The 15,345-nt window shown below is 39.0% G+C and overlaps 3 protein-coding genes across 6 annotated transcripts; 2 read left to right on the forward strand and 1 right to left on the reverse strand.

The window, feature by feature from the left end:
• Positions 1 to 984: 984 nt before the first annotated feature.
• On the forward strand, positions 985 to 4,452 carry LOC104967052 (interleukin-18 receptor accessory protein-like). Its single transcript, XM_010796429.1, has 4 exons — positions 985 to 1,227; positions 1,307 to 1,452; positions 2,176 to 2,291; positions 3,293 to 4,452. The coding sequence occupies exons 1-4, from the start codon at positions 1,097 to 1,099 to the stop codon at positions 3,539 to 3,541; spliced, it is 642 nt and encodes a 213-aa protein (XP_010794731.1). The 5' UTR covers positions 985 to 1,096; the 3' UTR covers positions 3,542 to 4,452.
• On the reverse strand, positions 3,963 to 7,087 carry LOC104967051 (PEST proteolytic signal-containing nuclear protein). Of its 3 annotated transcripts, none has more exons than XM_010796427.1 (5): positions 6,964 to 7,087; positions 5,744 to 5,970; positions 5,479 to 5,550; positions 5,323 to 5,378; positions 3,963 to 5,174 (listed from the first exon to the last, which is right to left on the reverse strand). In XM_010796427.1, the coding sequence occupies exons 1-5, from the start codon at positions 7,007 to 7,009 to the stop codon at positions 5,063 to 5,065; spliced, it is 513 nt and encodes a 170-aa protein (XP_010794729.1). In that variant the 5' UTR covers positions 7,010 to 7,087; the 3' UTR covers positions 3,963 to 5,062. The 3 variants fall into 3 exon arrangements, with proteins under 3 accessions (XP_010794729.1, XP_010794728.1, XP_010794730.1); XM_010796426.1 differs by having other exon boundaries at positions 5,744 to 5,973; positions 6,964 to 7,086; XM_010796428.1 differs by having other exon boundaries at positions 5,744 to 5,921; positions 6,964 to 7,068.
• Positions 7,088 to 7,982: 895 nt separating this feature from the next.
• stk16 (serine/threonine kinase 16) lies at positions 7,983 to 14,386 on the forward strand. Of its 2 annotated transcripts, none has more exons than XM_010796458.1 (8): positions 7,983 to 8,049; positions 8,444 to 8,568; positions 8,954 to 9,173; positions 9,255 to 9,388; positions 10,034 to 10,121; positions 11,025 to 11,153; positions 11,305 to 11,426; positions 12,756 to 14,386. In XM_010796458.1, the coding sequence occupies exons 1-8, from the start codon at positions 8,044 to 8,046 to the stop codon at positions 12,892 to 12,894; spliced, it is 963 nt and encodes a 320-aa protein (XP_010794760.1). In that variant the 5' UTR covers positions 7,983 to 8,043; the 3' UTR covers positions 12,895 to 14,386. The 2 variants fall into 2 exon arrangements, with proteins under 2 accessions (XP_010794760.1, XP_010794761.1); XM_010796459.1 differs by having other exon boundaries at positions 8,003 to 8,081.
• The last annotated feature ends 959 nt before the right edge of the window (positions 14,387 to 15,345 follow it).

Here is a 15,345-nt window from a genome sequence, read left to right on the forward strand (position 1 = left end):
AAGTAACGTCAATACTCAGATACACAGGATTTCTGGAACTGAACAAGTTCAACTTCCTGAAAAATCTACCAAAACCATAAAGCAATTTAATTTCATATTAGAGAAAATGTTCAATTATGCCAATAGTATATTTACAAAGGATCACTTGACTATCTTATATAAATAGACCACTGGTTTATCTCGCAGGAACAGCTATTTCTATCAAAAAGATCAGACAAAAACGAGCCGTCCACACACTCATAAATCGCACAACACAGTGACTAACTTTCTTGCACCACAGCTCATCAAACGCGTCGGCACGACAGTTGGTTTATAACAAGTTTATCACCCACAACGTTGAAAGCAACAATGCTCACAACCACTAAACTCTCATACAGGTGGCATAACCATGTCCTGGCCTGTGCTAGTTTCAGTGCAGCCCCCAAGTCCAAATCATGTACGGGTCTCTGAAGGTAGTGTGCTACATTCTTTTGACTGGGTTTCAGTACATTTCCACGCTGGTTGGGTACATCCCAGTTTCTGCATCTTTCGTTCCGCTGAATCTGGACTAGCTTGGTCGAAATCGGCCTGGAAATAACAGCTTATCTACAGATCTCGTGTACAACACGAAAACATGACCAAGGTCAGAAGCCAGACACACAACACAAACACACACACCACACACACACAAAGCTCCTCTACATATGGTTTACTTCTAGCTCAACCACAAAGTGTAATATTCTTTAATAATAATAATAATGCATTTTATTAATCGGTCGCCGTTTCAAAGCTCTCAAGGTCACCTTACACGAGCATAATTAAAAACAAGCAACAAAAGAAGATCAAACAGTAATTCAGACTTAAAACACAAAGACTAAAAACAACAATCAGTTTAGAAGAATTTAAGATATTGAATACCTCAGTTTAAAAAGGTGGGTTTTCAGGCAGGATTGAAGGTTAAGTGAGTCCATAGTTGCGAGTCTTTGCATTTTTATGGCGTTAACTTTATAAAGCATGACTTATAGTAAAGTACCTGAAACATACGATTGAAAATCCCCATCTTCATCCAGTGAATGTACTCAAATAAAATACATGCAGAAACCAGTTTCCAAATCTAATGATTTTGGTTTTCTTCATGTCGGTCCACCACAAATCAGATGAGAAAGAATTTGATGTGTTTCGTCGTTTGTATGGAGCCCATCAAAGATTTAGAGGAGTTGGACCCTTTCCCGCACAGAAAGGACCTCAGAGAAGGCTAGGTCCGAAACATTCAGTGTATGATATCCCTGAATTGTATTACATCGGTAATCCAATAAGTTACCACGTATTGGGCAGCATGTTTATCCAGCTGGACCTTCTGTAACACCCTGAAGGAGGGTAAATCCACCTTAGAAGTGCTGCTACCCCGATTGTTGGAGGACCCAGTGGGGGTATTCGCCTGTGCTGCTGGAGAGGGCGTTCTTTCCTGGAGAGGTCAGAGGGTGTGTGTGTTTGTGTGTGTCGTGCTGTGTGTGTGGTGTGTGTGTGTGTGTGTGGGTGTGTGTGTGTGTGTGTGTGTGTGTGTGTGTGTGTGTGTGTGTGTTGGTGTGTGTGTGGTGTGGTGTGTGTGTGTGTTGGTTGTGTGTGGTGTGTGTGTGGTGGTGTGTGTGTGTGTGTGGTGGTGGCCTAGCATTACTATACTTGTGGGGACCCTAAATCTGGTTTACACAAGCCACGTGCTGGGGACTCGCTCCCTTATGGGACAATTGGGGTCCCCATGAGGGGAAATCTTCATTTTAGGTGTGAAGACTTGGTTATGGGTTAGATTAGGGTTAGGGTTTAGGTATGTGTTGGTTATGGTTAAGGTTAGGATGAAGACTTGGTTTAGGATTAGGGTTAGGGTTAGGTATGTGTTGGTTATGGTTAAGGTTAGGATAAGTCTCCAGGAAATGCATGAAAGTCAATGTAATGTCCCCCGTGTGTGTGTGTGTGTGTGTGTGTGTGTGTGTGTGTGTGTGTGTGTGTGTGTGTGTGTGTGTGTGTGTGTGTGCGTGTGTGTGTGTGTGTCTGCGTGTATGTGCAGAAGCTGCTGGTCTTCCTGGCAGTTTTGCCTGAGCTCCAGTCCAGACTAGGAAGCACCTTCAAGGCCCTTTTGACCAGTGCTGGCAGTGTGGGGTCCGGGTCAAGATTCTTGATGGTTTCTTCTTTCTATTGCAGCATACACAAATGATGTGGTCCTTGCTATACGCAGAAGTCAGATGCTGATCTGTGTCCTGTCAACTGACTATCTCTCCAACAGCAATGCTTTGTTCGTGCTGGAATCGGGAGTTCAGGTAGACCTAAAATTCACAGAAAGGAAAAGATTATTCCCACGTTGAGGGATACCAGAGTTATTGTAAGGGCCAAAATGCGTGTTTTGCCATTACTTATTATTTGTATTATTATCTTCATTTCTGTTTGCATCCCGTTTAATTCTTATTGTTTATCTCCTCCGGCAATGGTCACTTGGGTGTAGTTTATTGTTATTTAGGTCACCTGTTGGATGCCGGTTTGGGAGGATATGATGTAGGAAGAGTGTGAATTTGCTCTGATACTTTCTGTTGACCGTCAGGTCGGGAGTTGTACATTGTTTGTTTGCGTTTTATGAAACACTATGGACTATGAATGACTTCGGACTCTTATATGGAACGCGTCACAGCAAAGAGCACATTTTAGCCTCTCAGCGCCATAACTCATAGGGAGTTAGTGCCGCTACAGTTATCATAGCCATTTTAGTTTCCCAACTCTGTGAAATATAACCTTTTTTCGTAAACTGTGCAACTTGGTACTTGAGAAGTGCAAATAATGGATGCATCCCTTTTAGCTGTTTAATGTAATTACGCTACACATTTAATAGATATTGTTTTATATTATCAATGCGCATTATTAATCCACACAAGAACAACTCAGTTGAGTGGGATTCTCTTCCAGGTCTAGCATCCATAAAACATGACGTGAACATGGCATAAGCAATTGTTGTTGCAGAGTATGTTTCCTGACAACCCGCAAACATTTTACTCCTAACATAAACACCTTCATCATGCAAGAGGACATTTGAAGATTAAATGAAACACTTCTTTTACTGAAAGCAATTCTCGAATAACCACATAGGTTTCATTTAATTGATCTATTGACATCAACCGAAACCAGGGGATGCATCATGGAGGAAATTGAAATATGTAATTTAAGTTTCATTTCGAGAGTTAAGTTTATCTTCGCTGACAATTTATACTGTTTTTTTTCCAATGTTCAAACCACAACTCATGGCTGATTTGCTACTTGTTTCATATTTAAGGCTTTGCTGCAAAACACTTCCCTTAAACTCCTGCTGATTTGGACCACGAGAGACTCAGCAGCCCTCATCCAGCCGGACCCCCCGCTGCCAGCACTGGTCAAAAGGGCCTTGAAGGTGCTTCCTAGTCTGGACTGGAGCTCAGGCAAAACTGCCAGGACGACCAGCAGCTTCTGGAGGTCTCTGAGGAAGGCCATGCCCAGTCAAAGAGTGAACATGGTCTCCCTCATGCAGGGACAATTAACAGACTGACCAAGAACTTAATTCTAAAATGTTCATTTATTTTATAAAGCAGCTTGTATTATTGGATTAAGCATCATGGACCTGTTGCAGGCCAACGCAAGTGAGGGAGAAAAAGTGAGTCACCATTCGTTGCACTCAAGAGGAGTGTATGCTTATCTTTAATTTCCATCTGTACCACAACTGTGTTAAGTGTAAAATGTAAGTAATAATTACCGTTTCATACAACACCGGCATTAAACATTAAGAATTAAATAAATGAGGGATTTCTGATAGTACATAGTCATGATCAAAGTATAACCCAAACAATGTTTACATTTGTACTTATATTACCTTTAATATGGCTGTTTGTAAAGGTTTAAGAACAGTAAACTTGTCATTGGTAGATCATCTGTTGTCTCAGCATACAGCAATAAACATTTGACACAATACAGATCATTCAGAATTTTTATTTGACTGACTTTAAGATAGATATGTATTCAAGAGAGGTCTTAACAGTGGATAATTGATCCATTTGGGGGAGCATAACATGCGGGTAACCCACTGAGGAATACAGAGTTTCTGATTATCGGGATTTTCCAAAAGGAGGCACAGGAGAAGTCACTGAGGTACCCTATTTATCTAAACTAATAGGAGTGGGGTAATATTCCTGAAGCATGGGGTTTCTGATTTCAAAGTGGCGAGGAAGAGTTTTTACCAGTACCTAATCATTACTGACTTGCAGTTTAATCCCCCATAATCATGTTGTATAACTATTACCAGCACTCTGGTATCCTTTAAAGGTGGTGTTCACACAAATAACAGTATCAGTCCTTTCAATGGGAAAATAAGAAAAATTCACAGCCACATTTTGCCAGACTTGTTTGAACAGACAGATATAGTATTGATTAAACAAACCCAGAAATACTGGCCCAACGCACAAACAAACATAAAAGAAAACAGACAAATTTTGTATGTCGGGCACAGCTGGTGAACACAAAGGGTTATACAATGGTGTTGAGAAACTAAATGAAAAAGAAAAATCCATCTGCAGCTCTAATCCATGCTATGCACACACGCACATGCATGATGACTTCACACTCAAACACACATACCCATTTTATGGATTCAAAAATAAAACAATATCACACTTACAAATATGTTACAAGTGACCGTAAGCGCTAGCTTACCAGCTTCAGGTCTGAACATGCATGTCACAAAAGGGGCATCAGGGCTCTTAGATTCTAGTTTTTTTTAATAAGCTAGCAGAAAGCAACCTATTTTTATTTTTTTTTACACAATTTAAAACTATATTCGGGCCAATGTATTTCTCCCATATCTACAGCATCCCAGTCTGCAGCCCGGATCAGAGAGGGTTGACAAACAAATCAGCCAGTAGTGGTTAAAAACGTAAACGTCATTATGTGTTATTCATCACTTGCCACAAAGTTGAGAGGATGTCAACACTGCAGCAGGGAAATATTTCATAGATATCTCCGATATGGTTTAAACTATACAAAATCATCAATTAGTGACAAAAAAGGTTGTAGTCATTTACAGTTGGTCTGCTTGGGCCTTCATCTTCCTCTCCCACAGTTTTTTATGATCAGAGAAACCCTGCTTGCCCTTGTTGAAGGAATTGGGACCTGCAGATGTTGGTGTCTCTCTGAAAAAGAGAAGAGATTAGCAACTTCCAATTACTCAATGTGAGATGTAGCATTTCATTAAAAAAGATTCAAAAGCTAAATGTTTTGAAAAGAGCTGAAGCTAATGGAACAATTATAAAGTAGGCCATGTTGACATGTGAATTATACCTGCCAATGTTCTTCATCCTCATCTTTGCTTCTGGTGGCATCTCCTCAGGTTCACTCTGCATAGCAAGAAAATAGTTCAAATGAGCCTCGGCCTATTTGTTGTTTAAGGATTTAAAAACCAGGACATTGCTACGTGTGTGTGAACACTTCACTTACATCATCTTCGTCGAAAACAGAAGCCAGCCCTGACTTCTTTGGAGGAGCGGAAGGTGCAGGTTCTTTAGGTTTCTAGAACAGATTGGGAATACAAGATGTATGCAAACAAAAACATCCATCTTCTTAAAATGCAATATAAAACCTGGATCAATACATCAAATATGGGGATTTGTAACTTTTTGCCCCTCAACATCACTTACAATGAGGACAACATTCAAATAGTATCTGTACAAGCAGTTATTATTATGCCTTATGACACACTCACTGTTGCTCCAAGTTTGATGGATATTGGGTTTGACTTCTTCGCCATGGGACTGCTCATGCTAAAGCCTATCTTGGAGACTTTGGGGGGAGCTGGTAGGTCTTCAGAGGAATCGTCCTCATCTTCAGGTATGAGTTGCTGGGATTTGCGTTTGACTGCGGCCCCTTCTCCTCCCACAGAGCTACAAGAGACAGGCTTAGTTTTCACTCTGTCTCCCTCCTCCTGCGGCCCTGCTTGAGGCAAGACAACTCAACAAGGTGAACAACTGCTTCCTGGGAGTTGGAGAATAATAATAATAGACATCACCTTTACCTGTGTGGCTAATATTACATTTATAGCAGTTAACTTTAGATTCTTACCATCTTTCTAGCATTTAACTTACTTGTTTAAAAGCTAGGGACTAAGGATGGTGTGTGCATAACTTACCTACATTATTAGGGTGTATATTAACTTGGTGATATGATCTTAGACTATAGTGGTTATCATGCTATGTTTTCAGGGTCCTATGTTCTTGATATAAATTAACATTGTAGGAAATTGATAAAGGCTATATTCGTCTCTCAATGTGTGTTTTAAATGCAGTTTTAATATAAAATCTTTTCAGCCAATATGGGGTTATCAAATTCTAAAGTCAAGAACGGCCGCTAATTTGAGTGCGTAGGTTTTATTGGAGACAACATCAGTAGGATATTAAACTGTAACGATAGGAAGGGGGATTTAATGTTACTGACCCAGGGAAACATACACTGAATATGACCTGGGAGAAAACTAACACCCTTTTGAAATGTCTCCTTAAAGTTATATTAAAACACTATTGAGCTGGACAACATAGGACGCTGTGAGACATACATGGACCCCTAGCATGGTGTTTACCTGTGCTAACTACTTGAAGTTATAGCGTTTTGCAAAAATAGCTATGCTTACGCCAGGCTACTACGCGAGACCTGTCTGCAATTAACTTTAGTTATCACGTTAGCCCGATAGTTAATATATAGCCAGCGACATTTCCATTGTACATGTTAATACAACGCGAATTGTTACTACGCATTAGCTGCTAGTCAATGATACGTAGCTAACATCGAGTTAGCTTGAAGTTGAACACACGTTCACTCTGTCTGACATTAGCTGGGGCACGTCTCATTCTGTAAGCAGCAAAGCATGCTAATGGAAATAACTGAATACTTCTCAACCACATTTAGACGTTAAAATAGCTCAAATATCACCTCCGTCGTCGGTGCAAGCCCTTCTGTTTTGCTTGTAATCCGCCATCCTTCTGTTTGAGAATTTGAAATGTGTTTAGGCCACTGCTCTTCTCCGAGCGCTGTGGAACAATCAATGTGAGGTGAACGTCAAACGTTGAAGAACAAGAAAAGAGACGTCACGTATGAAATGACAACATCCTCCACGTGAGTGTAAAAGTACAATATTTGTACAGTCATTTTGAATTTCAGTCCTTTTAAATTGTCTGATGATGGTGTTAGTATCTTCAAGTTCAAAGCATAATTATTATGTGGTAAAACCAAACACTGTATAAGTAAAACTCAGCAAGTTGACAGAGCCTTTAAGTAGGGTCAAAGGTTCCTACAGAGTTGGAAGAAGTACTCAGATCTTGTACTTAAGTATAAGTATAAATACCATAGAGCATACTCTGTTACAAGTAGCATTACACCATTATTTTCTCAGTTTCTGTCTTTGGACTCAAGGATCCAGAACAGTGTGTATGTGTTTTTCAGCGTATGCTTCAATGGTTAGGGTTGCAATTTAATCTGTCCCATACACAAAAATATCCCACAGTTATTGTATTTAATCTATTGCCTTTTGGATCCTGAGTCTATAAAAAGGTTAATTATAAGGTTAATTGGATGCTATCTCTCACATTATTGTTTTTGAATGTTAATATGCTAATATTTTGTTGGTCTGATATCCTTGGTTGGCTATTTATTCTTCAAAGATATCATTTATTTTAGGGACAACCTTAACCCAAACATTTCAGATACTGATAATCTGGTAAATGTTCTGGGTAAATGTAATATTCAAGCGGAAAGACAGTGCTCTCTTTTTGAGCAATGTTTTGCCAACATTTTTTTTTAAATTACTGTCTGTCTGATTAAGTTATATGTATTTTTTAATACACTTTTTGACATGTTTGGCTTGTTTGTTTATTCAAATATGTTATATTTTATATCTTGATTTTAAGTTGAATGATGCCTTAACCTCTGGTCCACACTCCGAAGCAGTAGGTGGCGGTAAAGCGCTTTAAACCCTGGTTTAAAAGGGCTGAAGAAGAAGATGGAGGAGGAGATATGACAGTAAGCTAATTTGGTAAACAGACAGCTAGCTGGTAAGAATCAATACGTTAAGCCACCAATTTTAACATATGTTTTTTTTTGTGTGTAGCTTATTCTTGTGTCAGGTAGTTAACTAACACCACCATTGGGGCTAACGTTAAACAACGACATTCATGTCGCATTGTGGCTGTTAGCCTGTTGCTAAGCTTACGTTAGATGTTTGTGATGTGCTATGTTAGCTAACGTTTATTGACACTTGTCAGTCTTACCGTGTTTCTTTACATATGATCACAAGGTTATCTCCCAGTTTTATTTTGATAATAAATACTAATCTAGTAAATAAATGGCATTCTTTTCTGTATTTCTCTGTCTTGGTTTTTCTCTCAAATAACTTTGTTTGTCTTCTTTCTCTCAGGCCCTTAAAAGCTTGGCGTTAAATAATGTACCAGTCAAGATGGGGCAGACCCTGTGTATTTGCTCCCGTGGCTCCATCACCATTGATAACAAAAAATATTACTTTGTTCAGAAACTAGACGAAGGGTAATATACCATTAAGACATTGTTTCATTTAAAAACTCCACTTAATTGCAATTTATCTGATGTTATACTTTTCATTTGATTGTCAACAAATCCTATAAAAAGAGAAAAATCAATTAATCCTACAAGTCAAAGCCTGTAATAACTTATTTCTCTGATGTCCATTGTTGTTCAAAACTGTTTGTGAAATCATATAGGATTTTTATTTGTGAAATGTTATATTATAACGTTTTTAGTAGAAACAAAGGCTGAGCGTTGGAGCTGAGTTTAAACAGACATATGGATTGTTGAGAGGTTTCTCTGGATTTGTTGATAATGTAAAAAATAAAGCTTTTTCCTTTAAACCATTATTACAACTCATATGCTGTTCTCTGTGTCCTCTCCTCAGGGGGTTCAGTTATGTTGACCTGGTAGAGGGGGCAAAGGACGGGCGCTTCTATGCCCTGAAGAAGATCCTGTGCCATGACCGTGAAGGCCGCCAGGAGGCGCAGACAGAGATGGAGATGCATCAGATTTTTAATCACCCCAACATTTTAAGCATAGTTGCGCACACCTTTGTTGACCGTGGAGGCAAGACTGAAGCCTGGTTACTGCTGCCCTATATTGGAGTAAGTTGATGCAACATTGAGTTTGCCTAGAAACTCCTGTGGGAAATGAGCTGATTCTGACTTGTGTGTTTGTGTGAACAGAAAGGCAGCCTGTGGTCTGTTTTGGAGAAGTTACGTGACAAGAGGAGCTTAATGTCTGAAAAACAGATTTTGCAAATCTTCCGTGGCATCTGCTCTGGACTCAAGGCCATGCATGAAAAAGGCTATGCACACAGGTAATCTTTCTCCATACACACACATGGAAACAAACATTTACATGCATCGGACTAGCGTAAAAACTTTCTTTCAGTTTTGAAGTTACACCCCAGAGTTTTTTTGGAATGCTGGAGTCGCTTTTGATCATAGTTGAACCTTGCACTGTGTTCAGATGCTGCATGACTCAGGAGTTCAATTAATGCTCTTTGGATTCACACCACGCCAGCATTTCTACAGGCCTACCTTGTAAAGTCATCCAGAACAGAAATACCTAAATACCTATAATATTTATACATTCTTATTTGCAATCAATCTCTAATAGGGAGATGATATAAAGTCATGAAAAATTGCCTACAATTGTTAAATAATTAACTTCAGTTTCCTAAATGTACAGTAACAATTGTAAATGCTTACTGCTTGGCTAAGTATAATGTTTTACAGTTTATATCACAATGAGAGTATTCTGAATATCATAGTTAGTAATTCAACTCACTGTCAACAGAAATCCTTTTACAATCGAGAATTTTAATTTTAGCCAATTGAAAACAGTCATGTTTTTATTTACTATCTTTTACAGAAGGAAGATTTAGTGTGTTCCGTTTTCGTATTCACACCATTGAAATGCAGACTTCTGAACCTATTCTGTGTCTGCTCTAATCTGCCAGAGACCTGAAGCCGACAAATGTGCTTCTGGATGAGGACGATAGGCCGCTTCTGATGGACCTGGGCTCCATGAACCGTGCTAGGATTGAGGTAAGGGCGTAGAGTCTTTGATGAGTTTGTAATATTTACCTCATCTCTTCCTTTTTTTTATCCAACAACACCAAGTCCAAAATAGTTTGTTAGTTTAACTTACTGTGTGAGAACAAAGTGCATTACTTCTATGGTTGTGTCTGTTTATATAACAAAATAAGGTGTAACATTAATGTAAAACATTACTGAGCATTTCTTAGTATAAAAATGAATAACGAAAGCTGGTATATCCAAGAAAGTGGTCTAAAAGTTAAGACCAAGAGATGCGAGCAAGCTTAGACAAATAGCGGTGTTGCGTTTTAATTCTAACATCAGATATTACAACCTAACGTGTAGCAATGACTAATTGTGCAGTTAACATGAAGACTCAATACAAAACAAACATAAAGAAGGTCCAGATTTCCAGCTCTAGATGGCAGTGTAAGATCTTTAATTCCAATTGACCACAATTTAAAATATCATTCTTCAAATCTTTTAAATGAACAGCTACTGGATATTGTCTCTGTCTTTCACAGAATACACAATTTCGTTTTTTTTTATGTTCTACCAATATATGTAAAGAGCAGCATTTTAAAGATTTAAACCTGTTAAAGCAAACTTCCAGTCTCCTCCTGGAAGAGGATTCCCATTTTTCGTAAATGCTTCCAACAATGTTTGATGCTCTGGCTTATTTTCCATTTGGACAATTTGACATTGTTCTGTGTGTCCGCCACCCCCAACACAGACTCATTTATTTAATTGTGCTTTAAATCAAGAGTTTCTAAAGTTTGTCATGAAATAATTAAGAGTTTACGCAACATTTTATAAATATGTTTCATGTTTTCAAGGCTTATCTTCCAAACATTAGGTCCTCTAAACGACCCTTACCCTGCCATGAATTGAATGAAACTGGTTTACCTTCAGGTTCGAGGAACCAGAGAAGCCATGACCATACAGGACTGGGCAGCGCAGCGGTGCACCATCTCCTACAGGGCTCCTGAACTCTTCAATGTAGAGAGCCACTGCATTATAGATGAGCGAACTGATATCTGGGTAAATGCTCTTTCTCTTCAATCCTTTGGTCTTGTTTGTTTCATGTTTTTCTCATGTGTGAGTGACATCAGTAAGCCTCTGAAACACGGTGCCAATGTTACTGTGGATAAATCACTGACCATTTCTTCTTCTCGTCTTTTGACTCTTTCAGTCACTGGGCTGTGTGCTTTACTGCATGATGATGTTGGAGGGGCCGTATGACATGGTATTTCAGAAGGGGGACAGCGTGGCCCTGGCTGTCCAGAATCCAGTGACCATCCCAGAGTCGTGCAGGTCGGTCTTCAGAATATCACATCATCTTACAGTGTAACTTGAAGAATCTACCCTGTTGGTGAACCCAATTCTGTTGATTGGCTTGAAAGAATCCTCTCCATTTTATCTAGAAGTTGAGCCAAGTTGTGAGTAGGTGTGACTGATTTTAGGGACATACTGAATACTAGAAGACACACAACTTACTCAATTAACATGTGTAATAAAAACCTTTGTTTACACGGGAATGAAACGGGTTGTATCTGCTACTTTTCTCTTTCGTATAGCCCGTTCTTTCACACAAGGCCGTAACGGAACCGTGGAAACGGACCCCTAAAACGATAACGGGTTCCAAGGTGGATAGATCTGCAAATGGAACGCTCTGGGGGGCTAAACGGCTCCGTGTGTACGTCCTATACGATCATTTTCCAGATAACGATAGCCCGCCTCTCCCCACCTCTGCTGAAGCATGGTCAGTAGCTACTGTCAGCTACTGTCAGTAGCTACTGCTACTGACCATGCTACAGATGTTAGTGCAACATCTACAGCTCCTCTACCACAACCATCAGCAACAAGTGGTCATTGAGAACTACATGAACTACATATTGCTAAATCCACCGCGGAGAATAAACGGAAGGGCAACCATGGCAACCATGGCAACCATGCTCGGGGTTCTTCTTCGCTGCTTTTGGTGTATTTTGTGGTCGAAGTACAGCGCCACTTACAGGCCCGGCACATGTACTACAGCTTCTCCAGCGAGTCGAGCGGTCTCGTGTTAAGGGACACGTTTATTGAGCCGTATCCGTGTGAACGGAATACTTTCTTGATATCGAATTCGGTTCGTTTTTGTTTGCGTTCCCGTGTAATTGGGGCCTAAGATACAGCTCTAGAAAAAAATGTAGAGACCACTGCAACATTTCTCTGGGTTTACTATTTATAGGCATGCGTTTGACTAAATTAATATATTTTGTTCTATAAACTATTGACAACATTTCTCTATGTTGGAATTTAACAAACACTGGAATGGAAAGGCTGCCATACATGTAGAGATTGAGATTTAAGAAAAATTTGAGCTGTATCTTAAATGTTTCCTTATACTTATTAAAAGCCTGTGTTAGTCCGCAGCTAAGTTATTGTAGGTCAGAGTTATCAAGTGCAATGCAAAGACATTTTTTTGTTTAGGTTGTTTTTGTTCAGCTCTGTCCAGGAAAACTCACTTTCTGTTAGTCAATCTAGTGCAACAAATCATACAGTTTTTTATATATATATATGAATGACCTTTGACAGTTGTTAAAGATGATTTGACAACGTCTCGAAGCTCTAAGCTCTAATCTGATCTCTGTTTGTCCTCAGTTACTCGGGGAGCCTAAAGATGCTGCTGAGCTCCATAATGATGTCCAATCCGCAGGAGAGACCAAACATCCACTGGGTTCTGGACCAGGTACAGGATCTGCAGAGCTGCAGCCCCAACACGCAAACCAACATGGTGTGAACATGCATGGTGAACTGGACGTGGGTGTCATGGAAACCTTTGCACACACACAAATGAACGTATTTTATTTTTAGCTTGAAGATCTTTTCTTTTTATTTATTGACTTGAGTATAAAAGTTAAGGTGCTGACTTTCACTCAGCATGGGGAGCTTGGCAACAGTTTTAGCGTTCAGTTTGAATCCTAAGATCCAGCCTGCCTCTCACAGGCGGCTCCTGTAGTGATAGACCTGATCTGAAGAATCTGAAGGGACTTACATGTGTTTTCAAGCTGCAATATAATGCTCTTGGCAAGGTAGAAAGGTTGCTTCTAATTTAAAGCAGCTTTTCCGTATAATTTTAAAGGGATAGTTCGACATTGTGCAAAAATTGCTCTTCCGAGATTTGCATGATCGGATAGAAACCGCTCTCATATCTGTCCGCTAAATTTAAATCTGGAGCCAGTCTGTTAGCTTAGCTTTGCATAAAGACTGGAAAGAGGGGGGGACAGCTAGCCTGATGCTGTCTAAAAGTTACAAATCTGCGGACAAGAACTTTACAAACTCTTCATGTAATATAGTGTTTGTTTAATCTGTACAAAAACAAAGTGAAAATAATAATAATAATAACAACAACAACAATAAAGGGGTTGTTGTATACTTACCACAGGACATAGCGTGGTGAGCTTTAGATGTGCTGGTATGCCAGATTTCGATAACTTTAGATTAATCGAGGATAGCTGTTACCATCTGTTTTCAGTGTCTATGCTAAATTTAGCCTATCCAATTACGCTAATTTCTAAATATTATTTAAAAAAGTTTGTGTCTTAAGTTTGTGTATTTAATAGGAAAAAGGGATGACATTAAAGCTTTGCCAAACTGTCCGGTGGATGGGTTTTTATGTATCTTGATTTCATTCCCTACCGAGAAGGAAACCTTCCACTTCCTTTTATTTTTGTAATCTTAATTCCTGAGTGTTTATTGTGTGTAAAATCTTGTTACGCTTGTGTGCTGTAGTCACAAATATACTACTTGGCCTTCAGCTTTTCTCCTCACTTTCACTCGTACTGTTTGTTTGTAATGAGGGAAAGGTTAGAGGCAGAATGCTCCTCACCTGCAATGCTGCATTTAAACACACAGTGGTGCTCCTCCATCACGGCTCCACATGTTGACATGAAGATGTTTCTGTCTGTACAGCTGATGATGTGTGAAGAGGCTCTTTTGTAAAACTCAACAAAGAGTGTCTGCGTACGGGTCAGGTGTTACTGTGACTGTACTTTCACGATAGAGAATGAACTTTTAATCACTTTAAGGAATTTCATTTTTTTTTGTATTGGTCATATCCACCATTGCAGTTTAACCTTCACTTTTCACTGTATTGTTTTAAAAAAAAAAGAAGTGTTTTCATTTCTGCTCTACTTGTGGTGAATTCTGATTTTCCTGTCATGTGTGAATGAGGTCTCACTATTTTGTTCTCTCAGGGTTTACCCATATTATTAAAGGTCTGAAGTAGTCAACCTCAATGGTACCTTTCTTTTCAAGGACAAGTGTGGGGGATTTATTGGCAGAAAATGTAAAATATTAATACAAATTACAGTATGTTTTCATTTCAGTAATATCATCTGAAACAAGGAATTGTTTAATGATTGGGACATTTTGAATGACCCCTTCGTAGTAAGAGATCCTCTTCCACAGGGTAAGCAATGTTTGACTGCCATATTTTAGGCCTGAACCGAAAACCACACTCTGCCTCTAGAGAGGGTCTTTCATGATTTGATTTTCCCTTAAGGCCACCGTACTTCTCTGACATGCTTGAGATTGGAGATCTGTTCAGTAGCAATCTGCTTCAACCTCAACCCCATATGCCTCTAAATTCTACACACTTGACCTTTTTTAAAACCATCGTTTAATGAAATAATACTTTGGGCATTTAAGTTGAGATGGGTGCTTTCGTGACCCTGTATGTGGTGATATTGGACCACATTAGAATCCTTAATGGTTAACCTTTAAATTAAATAATTGAAGTTGAAATTGGCATAAGGTTTAAATATATAATATTTGTAATAATACGTTTTGAAAATGTCTGTTTTGTTAATACCATGGAGCTAGTAAACTAATTATATTTTCTAAGTGTACGGATGGAGTTCACAGATATTCGAAGGAAAGAATGTGTTTTTATTTATGAAAAATTCAGTTTTATCATGAATTGCAAAGAATAAATAAAGAATAAATATGTAGCACTTGTTTTACATTTAATTTTGACATCAAACGGTATTCTTCAAGCAGTCCAAGAAAAGTACCAGTATTTAGATAAAAAAATAATTAGTCATGATAAACACAATATGTATTCAGATAGCATTTGAATGAGTTTGTTCAGCTGCTGCCTCGGTAACGTGGCAGCGTCACAGGATGCTTTCAAAAGGGTCATTTCATACATTTTCTTCATTGCTATGAAGGAAGAGCTCATTTCCCTTGG

This window comes from Notothenia coriiceps, unplaced genomic scaffold (assembly GCF_000735185.1).
Source record: "Notothenia coriiceps isolate Sejong01 unplaced genomic scaffold, NC01 NC01_scaffold00037250, whole genome shotgun sequence".
Classification (NCBI taxonomy): Eukaryota; Metazoa; Chordata; class Actinopteri; order Perciformes; family Nototheniidae; genus Notothenia; species Notothenia coriiceps.